General features: G+C 41.4%; 1 protein-coding gene across 6 annotated transcripts; it reads left to right on the top strand.

The window, feature by feature from the left end:
* The first annotated feature begins 371 nt into the window (after nucleotides 1–371).
* Nucleotides 372–21,515, top strand: ZBTB43 (zinc finger and BTB domain containing 43). Of its 6 annotated transcripts, XM_053204603.1 has the most exons (4): nucleotides 388–520; nucleotides 3,819–3,942; nucleotides 9,729–9,860; nucleotides 18,120–21,515. In XM_053204603.1, exon 4 carries the CDS (start codon nucleotides 18,143–18,145, stop codon nucleotides 19,544–19,546), a length of 1,404 nt encoding a protein of 467 aa, XP_053060578.1. In that variant the 5' UTR covers nucleotides 388–520; nucleotides 3,819–3,942; nucleotides 9,729–9,860; nucleotides 18,120–18,142; the 3' UTR covers nucleotides 19,547–21,515. The 6 variants fall into 6 exon arrangements, with proteins under 6 accessions (XP_014917056.1, XP_053060578.1, XP_014917047.1 ...); XM_015061570.3 differs by lacking the exon at nucleotides 9,729–9,860 and having other exon boundaries at nucleotides 372–489; XM_015061561.3 differs by lacking the exon at nucleotides 9,729–9,860.
* The last annotated feature ends 327 nt before the right edge of the window (nucleotides 21,516–21,842 follow it).

Below are 21,842 nucleotides of genomic sequence, written 5' to 3'. Positions count from 1 at the left end.
AAATGAGCCTTTTTCCTGAGGGTTGGGGAGGGTACCCAGCTCAGCGCCTGTCACACAGAGGGAACTGTTCCATTCGTTGTAGATTTACTGAGCATCCACTGCGTGCCAAAGGCATTGTGGAGGCAAAAAAGATTTGATACGATCTCTGCTAGGTAACATGAGAGAGATAAAGTTTGTAAAGGGTTTAGGACTTGGAATCAGCTTCCTCATTCACAGTAGCGGCCTCACTCATCGTCCGTAAAGCCGATTAACCTGCTCCCGGTTACACTGCGCAGTCGCTGTCTACAAGGGCGCCCTCTCCTGACGCCCCGCCCCAAAAGTGAGTCCCGCATGCGCACACCGCCTTCTCTCTGACGCACCCCCGGAAGCACTGGCAGTCCCGGGGGCGGAACCGGGAAGCATTTCCGGGGGCGGGAGGCGCAGGCTGAGTCGGTCGCGGCGGCGACGGCTTGAACGGGCCTGAAGCCGGTGGCGGAAAGTGTCCCGCGGGTGGGTTATGCGAGTGCGGAGCCCTTAGCAGGTACTGCGGAGTTGAGACAGCAGGTAGCGAAGGGGAGGGGGGAGGCCAGAGAGGTTTAAGGGCTTCTCTGCAGGACCCGGCGCGCGCGCCCCCGGCCGGCAGGCCCATTCCGCCGACCAGGATGCTTTAGCCGCGCTCGGGCGGTTGGAGTCCCGGAGCCCCCGGGCCGCCTCCAGCCAGTCCGGTGCGCCGACCGCGACACCAAGGCCCCCGAGGCAGCGTCTCGCCCAAGGTCACCCCGCGGTGGCGGACCTTGGCGGGCCAGAGCGCTTGGAGATCCCGCTCGGGTTCGTCCGCTGGCCTTTCGGGGGCGCCGTGTGGGTGCGGCGCGGCGGCCTCGGGTTCGAGCCAAAGCCAGGAGAAAGGTTGTGCCCAGACTTTGCTAGTACCTGTCTCTGTTTACTTCTAAGTAGTGTTTCCCCTCGCTTGCGGTCTCTGTCACCTGTTGTCACCTGCCCTTTTTGCATCTCAACTCGGCCCCTGTCAACTTTGTGTTTCTTTCCAGTTTGTCTCTCTCGAGCCCGTCTCTATCTGGACCCTGTCTTTATTTCTGCCTCCACCTTGCTTATGTGGTTTTTCACCCTGTGTTTCCCTCTCAGCCCTTCCTCTCATTCATGGCCTGCCTGTCAGCTCTGCTCTTTGGCCGTCCGTGTTGGTGCCAGTTTAGTGTCTTTCTCTCTTGTTTGTTGCCTCTCCTAACTGGGTTTGTCTGGGCGGGGCAGGGCAGGCCTGCCCGGACCTCTGAGCCATGCAAGGTGACTCATGACCCTGTGAAGCTTCTTGCCCTGGTGACATTCTCAGTGACTAGACTGCAGTCTGGCCCTCAACTCTGACAGGTGTCGCCCAACCTAAGTGTCCGGTGCAGAAGCAGGCAGACCAGAGACCATCTCAGGGCCAGCGTACCTTGATAAATCCTTGCCTTTTCCTATCCATGGCATTTTGGGCCTGCACAGCTCCTGAATTCCCTTCGATCCGTCCACGTACCCCAGGATGGCCTCCACAGCTCCCAGGAGCCTCCTCTTTGAATTACAGCTGCTTAACTAGGCCTGTCTACAGGCTAAGGAAGGGTCCGTCTGAGATCTTGTGTCCCTGGGGGCTCATGGAACAGTAGCAGGATTTCTAGGAGAGCTGTATGCTTAGTGCAGAAATTGTGTCAGTATGTACAGTTAGATTATAAGAAACCTAATAATTTGGTATTCATTCTTTGCTTTACTAAGGTACTCCCTGGAGAAATAAGCCAGACCCAGAAGAACAAATACTGTATGAGTCCACTTATACTTTGTCCAAAATAGGCAAATTCATAGAGGCAGACAGAAGGTAGAATGCAGTTTACCAGGAGCTGGTAGAGGAGGGAATGGAGAGTTATTGTTTAAGGGATACAGAGGTTTAGTTTGGGATGATGAAAAGGTTCTGGAAGTGGATAGTGGTGATGGTCGCACAACATCGTGAATGTGTTTAATTCTACTAATTGGACACTTTAAAGTAGCAAATTTTATACTAAGTATATTTCATCACAGTACAGGGAGGAAAAAACCCTTGCTCATTGGAGAAGCTCGGTACTAGCCAGCTCTTTGAAAATGTGCTTTTAAAAATTTATTTTGTAGCTCTTAGGAACATTAAGTTGTTTGTTGATGCCTGCTCTTGTCAGAGCTAATGTCCTTAGAAAAGGACTTCGGTCAAAATAATTCAGTTAAAATCTTCCCTCAAGTTTTTTACTTGAGGCAGATTACCACTCTAGCTCTCCTCCTTCCATAATCCTCGGATTCAGTGCAGGAATCTGCTGCATAAATAGGGAATTTCAGGAAGACTTTACTTTTCACATGAAGAAAACCGTTAGGGTTGGAGAAACAGCCCTGTTATGATAACACAAAATTATGTGTCATTTCCTGTGTCTTTTCTGATGGGGGGGGGGCCTTTGTATTATGTTCTTATTTAAGCTATTTTGTCTGCTGTGGTAGTTTATCAGGCTTTCTTGTGAGATGTAGCAGCTGAATTACTACTGTATTGAATCCTAGGATACCATGGATTGAGGAGAAAACACCGCCAATTAAGCTATGGCATGTGCTTTTGTAATCACTTAGGCTTATGAAAATTCTTTTTGAAAACATTTTTAGACTTATTTAGACATTTTTACATGATACTTTCTAATGCCTAAATTTAAAAAAATAAGTGAAATAAATTGGTGAAAGTGTTAAACTTTTAACATTCATACTCGTAAGTTCAGAGATGGGTCCATACTTTCCCACAGTGTCCTTTGTGCCATCAGAAACATTGATGAGGGTCTCAGGCAGTGACAAGTATTAAAATTTCCACTTGACCATCACATCCTGATTGCAGAAATTTTGAAATATGCCTCTTAAAATCCGTTGAATGTGCTGTGTATTATTTTCATGAACTTTTCCTTTTTACTTTATCTACATTTATGGTTGGAAAGATTTTTGTCTTATTTGCAACATGTCGAGAAGACTTTCCTTTTTTGTTTTGTTTTGTTTTGTTTTGTTGGTATGTAGCTAATCATTATCCTAAAACCCAGTGCTGTGTCTGCCTTCTGTTTTTCTCGATTTGAGCTTCTTACCCCAGTGCTAATGAATATGAGAGTGCATTTAAAACCATTTCCTTGGCTATATTGTAATGTAATGGCAGGATGACCGATAAGTGGGGTTTGTGGTTAGAACAATACCTTCTCTTTTGAATCTCAGAGAGTTTGCTACAATGGAGTATTTGCTTTTGGCTTTTTTTTTTAAGTAAAACATTCAGCTGTGTCTTAAAATTAAAGGGAGACAAGATTCAAAGTCCATAAAGTAGGTAGCTTATTTTTAAAAAAATCCTAAAATAGATTTTAACTAAGTTCTTTGGCTAAAGTGTTCCAATTAGGAGAACCTATAGGGGTGCTGATTGGCAATGGTCTGAAGACTGAAAACACTTTTCCAAAGGATATTTTAATTTTGTAAAATTACATAGACACTGATCTGTGTTGGTTTTCTATTTTTAACCAAAGTACCATGGTAATGTAAGACGGTTATTAAAACTGGGTGAGAGATTTAGGGGTGTACAGAACTCTCGGCATTTATGTAACTTTTCTGTAAATCTAAAATTATTTCAAAATTAAGTCCATTTTAAGTACAAGGCAGAAGCTAAGATAGTACAGACTAGAAGTTAATATAACCGAAGATACCAGTTTTCTTTCTGCTGCTCAGAAATAAATCCTACACATGTAGTATTTATTAGCAAGGCACATGTATATGCTGAATGTCACCAGCATCGTTTTTACGTTTTCAACGTGATTTTTTTCTTTCAGAAGTCAGTGTGATTCTAATTTGAAGCAAAACTGAGAAATGGGCTCCTCTTCCTCATTCATCCATACTGCTTTGTGATGGCCATGGCATAAGGGGCTTTTTTCCAGGATACCACCTTTGCATTAGGTAGGTAAGCTATAAACTTACTAAAAATACAGGTTTTTAAAATTATTTACTAAAATGGCTTATTTTTCAGCAAAAATAAAGATGTATTTGTATTTAATTGTTCTAGACCATAGGTTCCCATACTTCTGAGCAGGAACTGTCGCACATTTTAAGGCCAGTCACTGCTCTACATTGTACCATTACAGCATCTCACTTCAGAGAAACTTATCAGGGACTTTTTTTTTTAACTTAGAACAATATTAGATTTAAATTAAACTTAAAAAAAAATTTTTATTTTTCTATTTTTTTATTTTTTTTTTAAATTTTTTTTTTCAACATTTATTTATTTTTGGGACAGAGAGAGACAGAGCATGAACGGGGGAGGGGCAGAGAGAGAGGGAGACACAGAATCGGAAACAGGCTCCAGGCTCTGAACCATCAGCCCAGAGCCCGACGCGGGGCTCGAACTCACGGACCGCGAGATCGTGACCTGGCTGAAGTCGGACGCTTAACCGACTGCGCCACCCAGGCGCCCCTAAAAAAAAAAAATTTTTTAATGTTTGTTTATTTTTGAGGAAAAGAGAGACAGAATGCAAGCTGGGGAGGGGCAGAGAGAGAGGGAGGCACAGAATCCAAAGCAGGCTCCACTCTTTGGGCACAGAGCCTGATGCATTGCTCAAACCCACGAAATCCAAGATCATGACGCAGGCCGAAGTCTGATGCTTAACCAACTGAGCCACCCAGGCACCCCTAAATTAAACTTTAAATTTGCATTCTGACCTACCACTTTTGAGATATATAACCTTGGGCAGGTCTTTTAACCTTCCAGAGTTTAGTTTACTCGTCTTTTTTTTTTTTTTTTTTTTTAAGATTTAATTTCTTAAGTTTTTTTATTTTGAGAGAGTGAACTTGTGCATGAGTCAGTTGGGGAGAGGCAGAGAGAGAGGGAGACAGAATTCCAAACAGGCTCCATGCTGTCAGCACAGAGCCCGACACAAGGCTTGCTCCCACGAACCATGAGATCATGACCTGAGCCAAAATCAAGAGCCAGATGCTTAACCTGACTGAGCCATCCAGACACTCCTGAGATTTATTTTATTTTTTCATTTTATTTATTAGAGAGAGAGAGCATGAGAAGGGAAGGGCCCAGAGAGAGAATCCCAAGCAGGCTCCACGCTCAGCTCAGAGCCCAGGGTGGGGCTCAATCCTGTGACCTCAGGATCACAGTCTGAGCCTGAGCCAAAATCAAGAGTTGGATGCTCAACTAACTGAGCCATCTAGGCACCCCAAGATTTGATTTTTTTTTTAACTAATCTCTACACCCAGCACGGGGTTCAAACTCATGAACCTGAGATCAAGAATCACATGCTCTTCCAGCTGAGCCAGCCAGGTGCCCCTAGTTCACTCATCTTTAAAATAAGTGTAATGATTCAGGAGTATCGCAGTTGCAAGATCCAGGTTTACATAGCTTGCCCTTTGAACTGCAAAGCATCTGGCTAATATAAAGAAAGAACTTTGGTAGGCATGGGGTTTTGGTATTTTTGTGTATTTGTGCCAATCTTTAGATTTACTGAGGTAGTATTTACTGTGTTTAAATGTGCTCTCTACAGTAAGTATGCAAATTACCTTTATGGTCTAATTAAGAAATCTTTGGAGGGCTTTAAGACCAATGGGTCTGCTTCCCTATTGTTAGCTGTGTTTTAAGATATGTAATTGTGTTTAAATAATGCGTAAAATTTGATATGCTGTTCTTTAGTTGTATAAGAAATACATTAAACTCATCAAAATTGAAAGAGATCGTGGAGGTCATCTAGAGTTTGGTGATTTCTTCAATATTTTCCCATTGTCTTCTGCTTTTAAAAAAGCCTGGGTGGATCAGTTGGTTAAGCATCCGACTTTGGCTCAGGTCATGATCTCACAGTTTGCAAGTTCGAGCCCAGCGTCAGGCTCAGTGCTGACAGCTCGGAGCCTGGAGCCTGCTTCTGATTCTGTGTCTCCCTTGCTCTCTGCCCCTCCCCCACTTGCACTCTGTCTCCCTGTCTCTCTCAAAAATAAATGAACATTAAAAAAAAAAAAGCCAGAGAGCATCCATGAACTATGGAGGGAATGAACTGAAATAGGTGTGTATGTTTTAGAACTGTTACTATTAGTTTTAAAAGAAACAAAACAAAACACTGTGTGTAAGATGACAAATAAAATTGCAGTACCTTATTAAGTCTGAGGATGGTGAATAATTTGCTCTGGGGTTTAGGAATGCATCATATGTTATAGACGATTTCAGTTGTTTATTTGTGAAAGTAGTATTCACCTTTACTTTCCACACTATCATCACAGGTTATATTAGGCCTGAGCAAGTGTTTTGAATTTAATTCCAACTTCACCACTTACTAGTTAAGCAAGTAGTTTAGCCTCTTTGTCTATATCCTATTCTTCTTTTTTTTTAATGTTTATTTTTGAGAGAGTGCATGTGTGTGTGAGAGAGGGGCAGAGAGAGAGGGGAACAGGATCTGAAGCAGGCTCTGCGCTGACAGCAGAGAGCCCGATGTGGGGCTTGAACTCACAAACTGTGAGGTCATGATCTGAGCCATAGTTGGATCTGAGCTTAACCTACTGAGACACCCAGGCACCCTGTGTCTATTTCCTATTCTGTACAATAAGATAAAAACTACCTATCCAGTGGATTGTTATGAGGATTGATGAGATAGAATACATACAGTATTCTGGTACAATGCACACATTTAATAAATAGTAGATGCTGTTGTTATTCCTACTAATTACAACATTTTCCTAGTTATCCAGTTTGGAAACTTCAGAGTCGGTATAGGTAACTAGTTTACCTTGCATTACTTTATTTCTTAAACAGCTTTACTGAAACATGATTCATGTACAATTAAAAGTTTTTTAGTAGGGGCACCTGGGTGGATCAGTCTGTTGAGCATACGACTTCTGCTCAGGTCATGATCTTGTGGTTTGTGGGTTCGAGCCTTGCATTGGGCTTTGTGCTGTCCATGCAGAGCCTGCTTCAGATCCTCTGTCTCCCTCCCTCTCTGCCCATTCCCCACTCTCTCTTTCCCTCTCTCAAAAATAAATGAACGTCAAAAAAAAGTTTTTTAGTGCATTCAGTGGGTTGTATAAACCCATTCTAAAATTAGATTGTGGGACAATCTAATTTTAGAATTTTCATCCTCTCTCCCCCACCTCAAAAACAAAAACAAAAACAAAACAAAACACACAATTAGCAGTGATTCTCCTTTCCTTTCCCTGTAGTTTCTGGCAGCCACTGATTTACTTTTTGTCTACAAATCTTTCTGTTGTGGACATTTCTTATAAATGGAATCATAAAAGATGTGGCCTTTTGTATCTAACTTCTTTCACCTGGTATAGTGTTTTAAGGTTCAGCCATGTTATCACATTTGTCAGTACGTCATTCTTTTTTATTGCCAAAAGAATGGCATAGTACAACAACATGTGCATGGTACATAATAAAATGGAGTAATATTTCACTGTATGGATATACCACCTTCTCTTTATTCAGTCATCAGAGGAGGACATTTGGGTCGTTTCCATTTTTTGGCCATTATGAGTAATGCTGTTATGGACATTCGTGTATAAGTTTTTGTGGATATCGTATGTTTTCAATGCTCTTGTGTATATACCTAGTAGAATTGTTGGGTTACATGGTAACTTTATGGTTAACTTTTTGAGGACCTACCTCAAAAGTAGCCACACCATTTTATATTCCCACCAGCAATGTATAATGATTTTAATCCTTCCATTTCGACATCAACACTTGTTTTTGGGTCTTCTATATCAGGGCTGTCCAAATGGGGAGTATCTCATTGTAGTTTGAATTTGCATTTCCCTAGTGAATAATGATATTGAGCATTTTTTTGTGTGCTTATTTGTATATCTTCTTTGGAGAAATGTTCATTCAAATCTTTTGCCCGTTTTTCAGTTGAGTTGTCTATTATTAAATTTAAGAGTTCTTTATGTATTCTGGATATGGGTCATTTAACAGTGATATATGATTGCATATTTCTTCTCCCATGTTGGAGGTTGACTTTTCACTCTCTTGATGGTATAATTTGTGCCTTGCACTAGCTTTGAATCTTCCTGCCTACCAATTCAGTCAGTCCTACTGATTCTACCTCTCTGTTTTCCATACTCACTGTTACTTTCATTGCCTCAAACCTGGTTTCTTTGCTAAAATCTTATAACTAAGCCTGTACTTCAGACTTACTCCCGCTCTTAAGTGCATCAGCAGATTGTCTTTCCAGAACACATTTCACAACATATCACTGAGAAGTTTCCAGTGCTTCCCGGGGCCCACATTTAAATAGCAGATTCCAGGGGTTCCTGGGTGGCTCAGTCGGGTAGCTCTTGATTTCGGCTCAGGTCATGATCTCATGGTTGATGGAATCGAGCCCCTAGTCAGGCTCTGCGCTGACAATGCAGAGCCTGCTTGGGATTCTCTCCCTACCCCTCCTCTACTCATGTTCTCTCTCTTAAACATTTAAAAAATAAACTGTGCTCGGGGCGCCTGGGTGGCGCAGTCGGTTAAGCGTCCGACTTCAGCCAGGTCACGATCTCGCGGTCCGTGAGTTCGAGCCCCGCGTCGGGCTCTGGGCTGACGGCTCAGAGCCTGGAGCCTGTTTCCGATTCTGTGTCTCCCTCTCTCTCTGCCCCTCCCCCGTTCATGCTCTGTTTCTCTCTGTCCCAAAAATAAATAAACGTTGAAAAAAAAAATTAAAAAAAAAGATAAATAAACTGTGCTCTTAAGGGACGTCTGTCTGTCTTAGTAGAGCATGTGACTCTTCATTTCAAGGTCCTAAGTTCAAGCCCCACGTTGGGCATAGGTCTTAACTTTAATAAAAAAAGAAAAAAGAAGAAGAAAGAAAGAAAACCTGGGTGGCTCAGTCAGTTAAGTGTCCACCTCTTGATTTTGACTCAGGTCATGATTGTGGGATTGAGCCCCACATGGGTCTCTGACGCAGAGCCTGCTTGGGATTCTCTGTCTCTCTCTCTCTCCCTCCCCCCCTCAAACATTAAAAAAAAAAAACTGAAACAATACCTTCAAAACTGTTCTTTGTTTATCCCTTGCTATTTTCTTTTTTGTTACTGCAGAATGTATTTACAGACCCCATGTACTTACAGAATAAAACTAACCAGGTTTTTAATTCTTTAGAGGGAAACATTCTGTTTGGGTCTGAAAAATTTCCCTTTCTGGGTGGATTGTTTGGGGGTCTTTTTCCCCTCCAAATTTTTTTTAATGTTTATTTATTTTTGAAAGAGAGAGGGCACAAGCAGGGGAGGGGTGGAGAGAGGGGGAGCACAATTGAAGCAGACTCCAGGCTCCAGCTGTCAGTGCAGAGCCCGAAGTGGGGCTCGAACGTGCGAACCACGAGATCATGACCTGAGCTGAAGTCAGAAGTCAGATGCTTCACGGACTAAACCACCCAAGTGCCCTTTGGGGGTCTTTTACCGTAAACCTGAATGCTGTTAGAATCAACTCTTAGCTCTTTAGCTGACACCAGGGGTTAACATGAGTTGAATGTTTGGGGCCAGAGGCTAGGTCTTACTCTTAGGACAGCTTGAGCTCTGTGTACTTTCTTCTGTGTTCGTGAAATTGTGATACCAGGGACCTACTTTAGTTTCTTTGGCCCAGCTGGCAAATGATGGGCCATGTCTTTGCCAGTTACTAACTGAACTCCACCCTCTCGTGCCAAGTTTTTAAAAACTTTCTGCTGAGGCATTATACAAACATTGGTATTCCAGTACAACCACCTCTTAATGTTGCTAATCTGCAGGACCTGTCCCATAGTCCACCCTGGGATTTGAGCCACAGCCAAACCTTCCAAGTGAACAGGCGTTAGTGTTCTTCTCTCAAGATTGCTACTATTATACCAGGATTGCCTGGGGAACTGGGTGGAGTTGCAGAGGTAATGTCTCTTTCCAGTCTGGTCCCATCTACACTATGTCCTTAATTAAAGTTTACCAGATAGCTCTGGTCCCTAGTTTCCAGGACTCAGGCCAATTTTTTTCATTTTCCTTAGATTAGTTTGGTTAGGATGTGGTAGATGAGAATTATATACTGCTCTCAAGTCTTCCTCTTACCCTGGTGATACTAAAATTTATTGTGAAAGGATATGTAATTGTAGGCTATACCAGGTCCCCTCCTCTGAATTTCTCTTGGGTTTATAGTTCTCGTGTGGTGCTTCTATCATGCTTTGCCTTGAATAGCAGGGTTGTATGCATGTTTTTCATTCCCCCTTACCAGATTATAAACTCTGGACGGTGAGATTCCTTGATCATCTTAGAAACCCACCCCCCCAATAATGTGCATATAGTGTTTTATGTCGGTTTACTTATTTATGTGTTCATTTTAGTGAGTTAATTACTTCTGTGAAAGTCGTTAAAAATTGAAACAGCATCTGTACTATCAATACAGATCACAGCTACCACAACTGCCTGTGAGTTTGTAAATATGGCTTATATGGCAGGAAAATCTGAAGGAGAGTTTCAGTCTTTGCATGTTAGTAAAATCAGGGAATATATAGAAATGCCACACCTGCCCAAAGTTAAGGGCAGAGATCAGATACTTTTTTTTTTTTTTTTTTTTTTAAATAATCTCTACACCCAACATGTGGCTTGAATTCACAACCTGACATCAAGAGTCGCATGCTCCACCAACTGGGCCAGCCAGGCACCCCAGAGGTCAGATACTTTTAAATTATAAGGACCATTACCACCTTGACATAGTTGAAAGTAAAGTTACATGACATTTTCCCCAAGTTTTTTTTTTAATGTGTGGTAAAAAAATATATCACTAAATTTACCATTTTAACCATTTTCAAGTGTACAATTCAGTGGCATTAATTACACTCACAATGTTATACAAATGGCAACACTTTCTAATCCCCCAGTTTTTTCATCACAAAACAGAAACTCTACCTATTAAGTAATAACTCCCATTTCTAACTCCCCTGAATCCATGGTAACCTCCAATCTACTTTTGTCTCTGAATTTGCCTATTCTAGATATTTCACAGAAGTGGAGTTATACAACATGTGTCCTTTTCTGTCTGGCTTATTTGAGTTAATGTTTCTCATGATTTAACACAATGTTGCCAGGTTTATGTTGTAGTGTGTATGAGAAATTCATTACTTTTTTTTTTTTTTTAACCTTTATTTATTTTTGAGACAGAGAGAGACAGAGCATGAGCGGGGGAGGGTCAGAGAGAGGGAGACACAGAATCTGAAACAGGCTCCAGGCTCTGAGCTGTGAGCACAGAGCCCGATGCAGGGCTCGAACTCAAGGACCACGAGATCACAACCTGAGCTGAAGTCGGATGCTTAACCGACTGAGCCACCCAGGTGCCCCTGAGAAATTCATTACTTTTTGTGTTCTGAATTGTCTTTTAGGTATCATTGATTTGTTATAATGTTCAGGTTCTCTATTTCCTTATAGATCTTAAGTCTGGTTTTTCTATCCATTACTGAAAATGAGGAATTGGAGTCATAACCTGTTGTTGTAGATTGGTCTGTTTCTTCATTGTCCATTTTTGCTTCATATATTTTGCTCCATATAGATTTCTTAGTGAATATATGTGTATGGTTCTGTCTTCTTGATAGAGTGAACCTTTTATCAATCTATTAATGTCTTTCTTTGTTCTTGTAACCTTTTTGACTTAAAATCTATTTTGTCTGGGGGCACCTGCGGGGCTCAGTTGGTTAAATGTCTGACTTCAGCTCAGGTCATGATATCACGGGTTCATGAGTTCGAGCCCCACATCGTGCTCGCTGCTGTTAGCTCATAGCTGCTTCAGATTCTGTCTCCCTCTCCCTCCCTCCCTCTCTCTCTCTCTCTCTCTCTCTCTCTCTCTCTCTGCCCCTCCTCTCATTCAAGCGCACGCGCGTGTGCTCGCTCTCTCTCTCTCAAGATGAGTAAACATAAAAAAAAGTCTATTTTGTCTGATAATAATACAGCCACTCCATCTCTCTTGGTTACTCTTTGCATGGAATATCTTTTCTATCATTTTACTTGTGTGTTATATATTGTCTCTCATAGAAAAGATATAAATAAACCATGTTTTTTAATCCATTCTGCCAGTCTCCACCTTTTAATTGGAGAGTTTAATCCATTTACATTTAAGTACTGGTGAGAAAGGATTTACTTCTACCATTTAGCTGTTTTCTGTATACCTTGTATGTTTTTTGTTTCTCAATTTCTCCATTACTACCTTTTAAAAACATTTATTAAAAAAATAAAGCATTTATTCTTTTTTGGCATGCCATTTTGATTCCTTTCATTCCTTTTCATGTATATTATTATTTTCTTAGTAGTTACATTGAGATTTACAATTAATCTCTTAAACTGTTCCTTACACCTCCATCCCTTTCCCTTCATTTTGTTATTGTCATGGATTACATCTTCATACATTGCCTATTTATGTTGATTTATAAGTATTGTTTTATGAATTTGCATTTTCAAGCATACAGGAAAAAAGCTATAAGTCAAAATAATAACAGCTTTTATGTTTATGTTGTTAACCTTTATCATTGGTCTTTATTCCTTCATATGGCGTTGAATTACTACGTAGTATTCTTTTTTTTTTTTTTAATATTCATTTATTATTTTTGAGAGACAAAAAGAGACAGAGTGCAAGCAGGGGAGGAACAGAGAAAGAGGGAAACACAGAGCACTTGAAGTAGGCTCCAGGCTGTGAGGTGTCAGCACAGAGCCCGATGCAGGGCCCGAACCCACGGAGATCATGACCTGAGTGAGCTCAAGTCGGATGCTTAACTGACTGAGCCACCCAGGCGCCCTTACCTAGTATTCTTTTATCTCAGCTTGAAGGATACCTTTTTATCATTTCTTGTAGAAAAGTTCTGGTAATGAATGGGGCACCTGGGTGGCTCAGTCGGTTGAGCATCCGACTTCGGCTCAGGTCATGATCTTGCAGTTTGTGAGTTCAAGCTCCACGTCGGGCTCTGTGCTAACAGCTCGAAGCCTGGAGCCTGCTTCGGATTCTGTGTCTTCTCCATCTCTCAGCCCCTCCCCTGCTCATGCTCTGTGTCTCTCTGTCTCTCAATAATAAATAAACGTAAAAAAAGATAAGTTCTGGTAATGAATACCCTTACCTTTTGTTTATCTGGGAGTGTCTTCATTTCTCCTTCATTCAAGAAAAGGTAGTTTTGCCAGATACAGAATTATCGGTTGACAGTTTTTTCTTCTAGCACTTTAAATATGCCATACTACTACTTTCTGGCCTGTATGTTTTTTTTTAAGGTGTGAATCTTAATTGAAGATGTCTTTCATGTGATGAGGCATTTCCTTCTTACTGTGTTCAGCTCCCTTGTCTTTGACTTTCTATTTACTATTTAACTTACAATGTGTCTAATGTGGATCTCTTTTGTTTCATCCTGCTTGGAGTTTGTTGAGCTTCCTGGATGTATATAGGTTTCTCTTTTATCCAATTTGGGAAGTTTTCTACCAGTATTTCTTTTAATACCTTTTCTAGTCTCTGAGACTCCCATGGTGTGCATTTGGTACATTTAATGATGTCCCACAGTTACCTCACACAGTGTTCATTTCTCTTCATTTTTCTCACCACTCCTCTGACTCAATAATTTCAATTGCCTTGTCTTTGAGTTTGGTGACTTTTTTTTCTTCTGCCTATTTTAAATCTGCGGACTTTTTACTTCAACTTGTAGTGGTTTCCTGTGTCTTTCAAACAAAACACCACAGACTAGGTGGCTTAAGTAACAGGATTTTTTTTTTTTTCCTCACAATTCTAGAGGCTAGAAGAGCAAGATCATGGTGTCTGTAGATTTGGTTTATCCTGAAGCCTTTCTCCTCAGCTTGCAGATGGCCACCTTTTCACGTGTCTTCACATTGTGTACCCCCTAGATGCTGCTGTGTGTCCAATTTTAATTTCTGGTAAGAACACTAGTCAGATTGGATTAGGGCCCACCCTAGTAACTCTATTTTAATGACCTCTTTAAAGGCCTCGTATACAAATACTGTCACATTCTAGGGTTTTGAGGGGCGGTTAGGGCTTCAACTATTCTCAGCTCCAGAATTTCTGTTTGGTTCCTTTTTATAATTTCTATCTCTTTACTGACATTATTCTCCTGATTTCCTTTAGTTTTTGTCCATAGTGGGGTTTCTCGTGTGCGTGTGCGCGCACGCGTGTGTTTTAAGCAATTTGAGCATATGTAAGATAATTGATTTACTTTAGTATGACTAGTAATTCTAATGTCAAGAATCCCCCAAGTATAGTTTCTAATATTCTTTTCCTTGTGAATGCATCTCTCTTCCTTGTTCTTTTATACTTTGTAATTTTTGGTTGAGAACTAGAACATTTTAAGTATTCGAATATCGTAACTCTTGAAATTAGATCCTTCCCATCCTATGGGACTTCTTTTGTTACTTGTTGAGGGCTGCAGTTGTCGGTTTGCATGACAGTTTTTCCAAGCTATTTTTGCCAAGTCTGTATCCCTTGTTGCATGTGGTCACTGAAGTTTCTGTTGTTTTATCTGTGTGGTCGGCCTGTGACCTGACAGACTTCCTTAAATACTTTGACCCAGGCTCGGGGGTGGGAGGGAGGGGGAGCATGTTTGTCTTTTGAAATCTTATGATCAAAAAAAAAAAAAAATTATGCTCAGTGCTGCTGGGGAAGCCACTGCTGCCTGAGAGGGCCAGAACAAAGCTGCATGGATCCACCATGCTGGCCAGAATGTAAATGCCCCAGTTTTTGGAGGACATATTCCTTGTTGTCCTCCCTGCCACGAGCCAGCCACTCTAGGAGTGGGTCGGGAGTGGGGAGTGGGGGTTATAGCTGGTTTGTGTGGGCAGCACTGCTAGTGAGGTTCAGCAGCCTCTCTCTTCAGCAAGCATTGCCTTGGTTGCTACAAGTGTCTGATCAGATTCCAGAGTTCTCAAATAGTTGATTCTGATCCTTCAACAGCTTACTGGTTGTTTTGATGGTGGGACTGATCCCGAGAGCTTCCTACTCCACCATTTTCTCTGTTATCACTTATGACATTTATTTTTATAGAGTTGTTTTTAAAAGTGTTGTTCTCAGTCATTTAACATTCCACAACATTATTTGAAATCTTGATGAGAAGATTAATATTCAATAATAGTGTTGGAAAATAGGCTAGACATTTTGGAGGGAAAAGGGCTGGATTCCAACCTTACTCCTTATGCCAAAACAAACTCTTTGTGTATTAAACATTTAAAAGCTTTTTTAAAAAAAAAAAAAAAATGCTACCAGGGAGGGGCACCTGGCTGGGTAGCTCAGTCAAGTGTCCAATTCTTGATTTTGGTTCGGGTCATGATCTCATATTTTGTGAGTGAAGCCCCGCATCAGGCCTGCTTGGGATTCTCTGTCTCTCTCCTTCTCTCTGTCTGCCCCTCCCCTGCTCTTGCTCCCTCAAAATAAATTAGTTACTTAAAAAAAAAAAGTGGTACCAGGGAAAAAAACTAAATCTTTTTATTTATTTAAAATAATCTTGGAGTTGGGGATGCCTTTCTATGTCTAACACAAAACCCTAGAGCCATAAAAGCAAAGACTGGGTAATTTATATAAATTTCAAAGTTAATTTCTTACATTTATAAAAAACTAAAAATCAATAAGATGAATTGCCCAATTTATTTGAACAAAGAATATAACTGATAATTTATAGGAAAAACACATGACCAGTAAACATGAATAAAGAATATCGTTCTCATTCATAATTAAATAAATGTTGATCTAAATAATAATGAATCATGGATTATTTACTTAGGAGGCTTGCAAACTTTTTTTTTCTTGTTTGATAATGTCCAGAATTGTTAAGGGTGTGGAGTGTTATTTACTGTTGATAGGAGTGTGACTTGGTGCAACCTTTCTGGAAAGTAGCTTTGTAATATACATCAAAATGTCAAATGCACAGTCCTTTGACCCAGCAATTCCGCTGATAGAATTTACCCTATAGATATTTCCAAAGATACGCCAAGATAGTTATGCACAGTATAATTACATTGTGTATTTATAATAGCATTCCTCATAATTTCAAAAGCCTAGACAATTGAAATTCTATAAGAGAGCTGCTTAAATTATGGTAAGTCCATATAATAGGAACTATATAGTCATTAAACAGCATTGAGTTAGTTCTTTTTGTGCTAATGAGAAAGTGAGAGAGAGAGCACAAGCTGCAGATGGCAGAGAGACAAGGACAGAGGATCCTAAGCAGGCTCTGCAGTGACAGCGAGCTGGATGTAGGACTCAAACCGCAAGACCATGACCTGAGCCAAAGTCGGACACTCAACTGACTGAGCCACCCAGGTGCCCCTATTTTTGTTTTAAATTACTATGAAATGTTTTAAGAGGTATAAACCATAAATTAATACTTATTTCTAAAAACACCATCTTACCTCTTAAAATTATTATTGACTTATCTGGTATTTTGTTATCTTCCTAGAAGAGGGAGAATGATGTTATAGGAAAAATAGGATAGGCTTTGAAGTGATGAAGACCTAGAATCACAGCCCAATCTCATAAAAATTAGCTCTGGGGTACCTGGGTGGCTCAGTCGGTTAAGCGTCAGACTTTGGCTCAAGTCATGCATGATCTCACGGTCCATGAGTTTGAGCCCCGCATCCAGCTCTGTGCTGACAGCTCAGAGCCTGGAGCCTGCTTCAGATTCTGTGTCTCCCTCTCTCTGACGTTCCCCTGTTCGTGCTCTGTCTCTCTCTGTCTCAAAAATAAATAAACATTAATAAAAATTAGCTCTTATTTTAACCTTGGTAAAGTTACTTGAACCTGAGTTACTGAACCTGAGAATACCGATCTCTATATTTGCAGTCATTACAAAGTGGAAAAAAGGAGTACAGTCCCTGCTATACAGTACCTACTCAAGAAACATTAGTTTCTTTTCTTGGTCTTTCTCCCTATCTCTCAAAGATGACTTTCAATCTTTGGGTTTTTGGGGTTTTTTTAATGTTTTTTATTTATTTTTGAGAGAAGACAAGTGGGGGAGGGGCAAAGAGAGGGGGGCAGAGGATCTGAAGCATGGTCTGCGCTGACATCAGTGAGCCCAGTGTGGGGCTTGAACTCACAAACTGTGAGATCATGACCTTAGTCGAAGTCGGACACCCAGTACCCCTGGGTTTTGGTTTTGGTTTGGTTTTAATCTCATACTTAGAAAACCTGGCATTTAGCAATGTTTGGATATACTTTTAGAGCCACATGATGGATAGTGCCAATAAATCTCTTGGGTGTACTGGTTTATTTTAATTTACTGTGGAATTATGGGGCATGAGCAGGTGTCTAACAGAGTTTATCTTGTGGATTGCTGCTGTTAGAAAGCTTCTCTAATGCTTGACTACCCCACTAAATATATTTACAGTAACCACACAGGCAATCCTTTATTCTTTGTTATAACTTTATCTTCGGATTGAGGTCATTCAGTAACAGGGACAATATTTAGTATGCTCTTTGGTCTGTAAACAATTTCGAAACCATCAGATAGAAGGAATACCTTGCCTTACTTACCGCTTCATTCTGCTTCACGTCAGAAGCTCCTAAAAGGGCTAAAATTCTGCTGGCAACTAAAGAAAGTCACATTGTTTGGGACTTCAGTGAGTTTGCACCTGTGGTGCTGAAGGACCAAAGGCAAGATTGTTCTGACCACTTCAGCCCCCTTTCCCCTCACTCCTGCACTGGATTTTAGGCTAATGGTCTCCTTTCAGTTCCTTGCAGTGGCTGAGTTCATTCTAGTCTCAGAAACTTTACATAAGTCTTTCCTTCTTCCAACAATTCCATCCTCACTTCCTCACCCCACCTTGGCAAATGTGGATTAAATCTGAGGTCTCTTAAAAATTCTACTGCTTGGACAGGTATCATGTTTGTCTTGACTAGAAATATGTACTTTGTTTTATTTAGGAGATTTGTACAGCTTACAAAGCACATCTCGGAATTCTGTTCTCATTCCTAGACATAGGCAAAGCGAAGAGTTAATACCAGGAAGAGTAGCGGGTCGTTCCTGGCACCCCCGCACCTGCAAGCTTTGCTCTGGGGGATGAATGCTCCACCCACTAATGCCCACAAGCAAGGGGACTCTATGGAACTGTGGAACTTGTCTTAGTTTTCTTAGTGATCAATAAGTGTCTCTTTGGGCTGGAATTAGCACTCGTTTTTCTTTCTCTTGTAGCACTGAACAAGATTTGTGATGAAATGGAGCCTGGAACAAACTCTTTTCGAGTAGAATTTCCTGATTTTTCCAGCACCATTCTGCAGAAACTGAACCAGCAGCGCCAGCAAGGACAATTATGTGATGTCTCCATTGTTGTCCAAGGCCACATTTTCCGGGCACACAAAGCTGTTCTTGCTGCCAGTTCACCCTACTTTTGTGACCAGGTACTCCTGAAAAATAGCAGGAGGATTGTTTTACCTGATGTGATGAACCCAAGAGTGTTTGAGAACATTCTCCTATCTAGTTATACGGGACGTCTAGTAATGCCTGCTCCAGAAATTGTTAGTTACTTAACAGCAGCAAGCTTCCTCCAGATGTGGCATGTGGTAGACAAATGCACTGAGGTTTTAGAGGGAAACCCTACGGTTCTTTGTCAGAAGCTAAATCATGGCAGTGACCACCAGTCTCCTAGCAGCAGTAATTATAATGGCCTGGTCGAGAGCTTTGAGCTGGGCTCTGGGGGCCATACTGATTTCCCCAAAGCCCAAGAACTGAGGGACGGAGAGAATGAAGAGGAGAGCACCAAAGACGAGCTGTCATCTCAACTCACTGAGCACGAATACCTTCCCAGCAACTCGTCCACAGAGCATGACCGGCTGAGCACGGAAATGGCGAGCCAGGACGGGGAGGAGGGGGCCAGCGACAGCGCCGAGTTCCACTACACCCGGCCCATGTATAGCAAGCCCAGCATAATGGCGCACAAGCGCTGGATCCACGTGAAGCCCGAGCGCTTTGACCAGGCATGTGAGGGCATGGATGTGCACGCGCCCTACGATGAGCACCAGGTCACTGAGTCTGTCAACACCATGCAGACGGAGCACTCAGTCCAGCCTTCGGGAGTGGAGGAAGACTTTCACATCGGGGAAAAAAAAGTAGAAGCAGAGTTTGACGAACAGGCTGATGAAAGCAATTATGATGAGCAGGTGGATTTCTACGGCTCTTCCATGGAAGAGTTTTCTGGAGAGAGGTCAGACGGTAATCTCATTGGGCACAGACAGGAGGCTGCCCTGGCATCGGGCTACAGTGAGAATATTGAAATGGTAACAGGGATTAAAGAAGAAGCTTCCCATTTAGGATTCTCAGCCACCGACAAGCTGTATCCTTGTCAGTGTGGGAAAAGTTTCACTCACAAGAGTCAGAGAGATCGACACATGAGCATGCACCTCGGTCTTCGGCCTTATGGCTGTGGTGTCTGTGGTAAGAAATTCAAAATGAAGCATCATCTCGTGGGGCACATGAAAATTCATACGGGCATAAAGCCCTATGAGTGTAATATCTGTGCAAAGAGATTTATGTGGAGGGACAGTTTCCACAGGCATGTGACTTCTTGTACCAAGTCCTACGAAGCTGCAAAGGCTGAGCAGAATACGACTGAGGCTAACTAAAAATAGGATCTGGCCCTTGAGTGGCAGGCACAAAAATAAACTATGGTAATTATGCAAATCTGGGCACAGATGATGCGTGCTACTTGCTATTATGAGAGAAGCTTAAAAAAAAATGGAAGATATTTCTGAAAGACCAGCTCTAAGTAGGCCAATTTAAAAATCTAATTCCTCAAATTTGTATGTTCCTGTCCAGGCCTGGAGTGGGTAATGGGGATAAGTTAACCCACTTCCCAGCTGGCAAGGTAAACCTTCAGGCCCGTTGTGATTGAGGCAGGTGGACTTGGTGATATAGACATCTGCACTTGGAACTGGACTCCAGCCTACCAGTTCTGTTTCAGGTGGCAGCAAATTTTGATCGCTCATTACAAGGTCACGTTGGCATTTTATTTAGCTCTCACTATAGATACTTAGGTAATGTGGGTTTGTTTTAGTAGCTGCTTCACTGAATGAAAGGCTACTCTGTAAAAGCTAACAGATAATGTGATTCCTAGGATGCGAAGTTGATTAACAGAGCTCTCTTGTCTGGGTTTATTCTTTCTAGAGGGTATTTTAATGAAAAACTATGGAGACGCTAAAAGGGTGACATTCTAAGTAAGAAACAAATAACTTATGGTACAAGCTTCAGTTTCTGTAAGACGCCACTGTCACGATGTGTTTCAGACTCTTGATAAGGCAAAAAAGTTTTGTATTTTAGTACTAACATTTAGTTTGGACGATTGTATCTAATTGTAATTCTCTAGGGTGCCAGAGATAGGTATTTCTAATTGGTTTGCTGTCCCAAATCCTGTGTAATTATAGCATCCACACAGTGGGATCTGCTCTGTGGCTAGTAGGCGTCTAGCCTGCTTTGACCCTGACCATGGTACCATATTGGCTGCTCCAGCCATTTCTCTCTTAGGTTATGATGCTTCCTGAAGAGTTCAGTCCATGACCACAGTTGGTGGGAGGGAGCCAAGAGTCACTGCTGAGAGTTACCTGTGAGCGTAGGGAGTTTATGGAGTGCTCCGGTGAAACTCCCCAACTGTCAGCGAGAGTTGCTGAGTATCAAGAATGTTGAGTGGCAGGAAAAACAACTGCCCAAGAAAAGAGGAGTCTTGAAGATACACTGGTAGGGGAGGTAGTCCCAGAGGGGTACATAGAGCTAATGCTGCCAGTTCTTTAGGAGTGCTGGAATGTGTTTTAAAAGGGGGAAAGAGGGAGTCCTAATTTTAGAAAGTAGTCTACAGATTCATGCTCCCAGATTCTAGATAAAGCTGCATAAATTTCCAAGTCCACACAGCTGTATGTACCAAAAAACATCGAGAAAAGCAGCTATTCTTGAGACCTTTTCTGCAGCTCAGTCAGATGTTTTAGGTTAAAAAGGAAGCATATATTCAGGATGCTTTTAAGCTGTGTAATATACCTGAAGTTCTCACCAGGGTAGGACAGGGTGCTACTATTATGTCAACTTTTCCAGAAATTACTGGTCTTTTACTTCCAAGTGGAAACTTTTTTTTCCTTAAAATAAAAATAACTTTTCCTGGATTTGAGGTGAAATTTTTTTTCAGAAGTTTGGCTTTGCTCTAATGCGATAGACATTGCTGGCAATGGCCTCTGGTCCTTAAGCTCCAGTCACGAAGGAAGGCATTTATTTGTTGAACAGTATCTGGAAAGGGGAAAGAAAGTACTTATTTACCAGTTAATTCTTGTAATCAACATTACAAAACAGGGATCTATTCATTAACACTGTATCATTCTCAATATATAAAAAGCACTTTGTATTTAAAACTTTATTATAAATATATATATATATTGATTTTTTTAATCTAGAAACTAGATATTACCTCTTGGTTGTTTGCCACATTAATATTCTCTTGGTGTTGAAGCTTCACCGGTTAACAGTCCTTTCTCTGCATACATGACAGATGTGTATAGAGGAGACTGTACAATCAAAGTTCAATTGCTCCTTCTCATTTTTTCATGTTAGAAGCCAATGGATTTTAGGTATGATCCTGGCCATTGTGTGTGAGGAGAAACTGTTTTATTATTCCTACTAATTTCAGTACTAAGGCATTGAAGCCGTTTAGTTCTGCCAAAAGCCCATCACCCTCTCCCGTGGTGTTATCCAATCATTTTCTGCCTGTTCGGAAGGTTTGATGTGCTGTTTCCCATTAAAGATTGTATTCAAATGAGCATTGGGACGTTTTGGGAGAAGAGTCTGAGAGATAGAATAAAAACGTTCTAGAAAAGTCATGGTTCTTCAGTTATGCTGAAATTAGCACGGCACCTTTGTTATGAGTAATGATGAAAAATTCTT

The sequence above is a fragment of the Acinonyx jubatus genome, chromosome D4 (assembly GCF_027475565.1).
Source record: "Acinonyx jubatus isolate Ajub_Pintada_27869175 chromosome D4, VMU_Ajub_asm_v1.0, whole genome shotgun sequence".
Classification (NCBI taxonomy): Eukaryota; Metazoa; Chordata; class Mammalia; order Carnivora; family Felidae; genus Acinonyx; species Acinonyx jubatus.
Note: the sequence above shows the minus strand (reverse complement) of the source record. Positions and strands in the feature narration are given on the sequence as shown.

Excerpts from the sequence above, each read along its gene's own strand:
- ZBTB43 (XM_015061570.3), top strand. The coding sequence starts at position 18,143 with ATGGAGCCTGGAACAAACTCTTTTCGAGTAGAATTTCCTGATTTTTCC.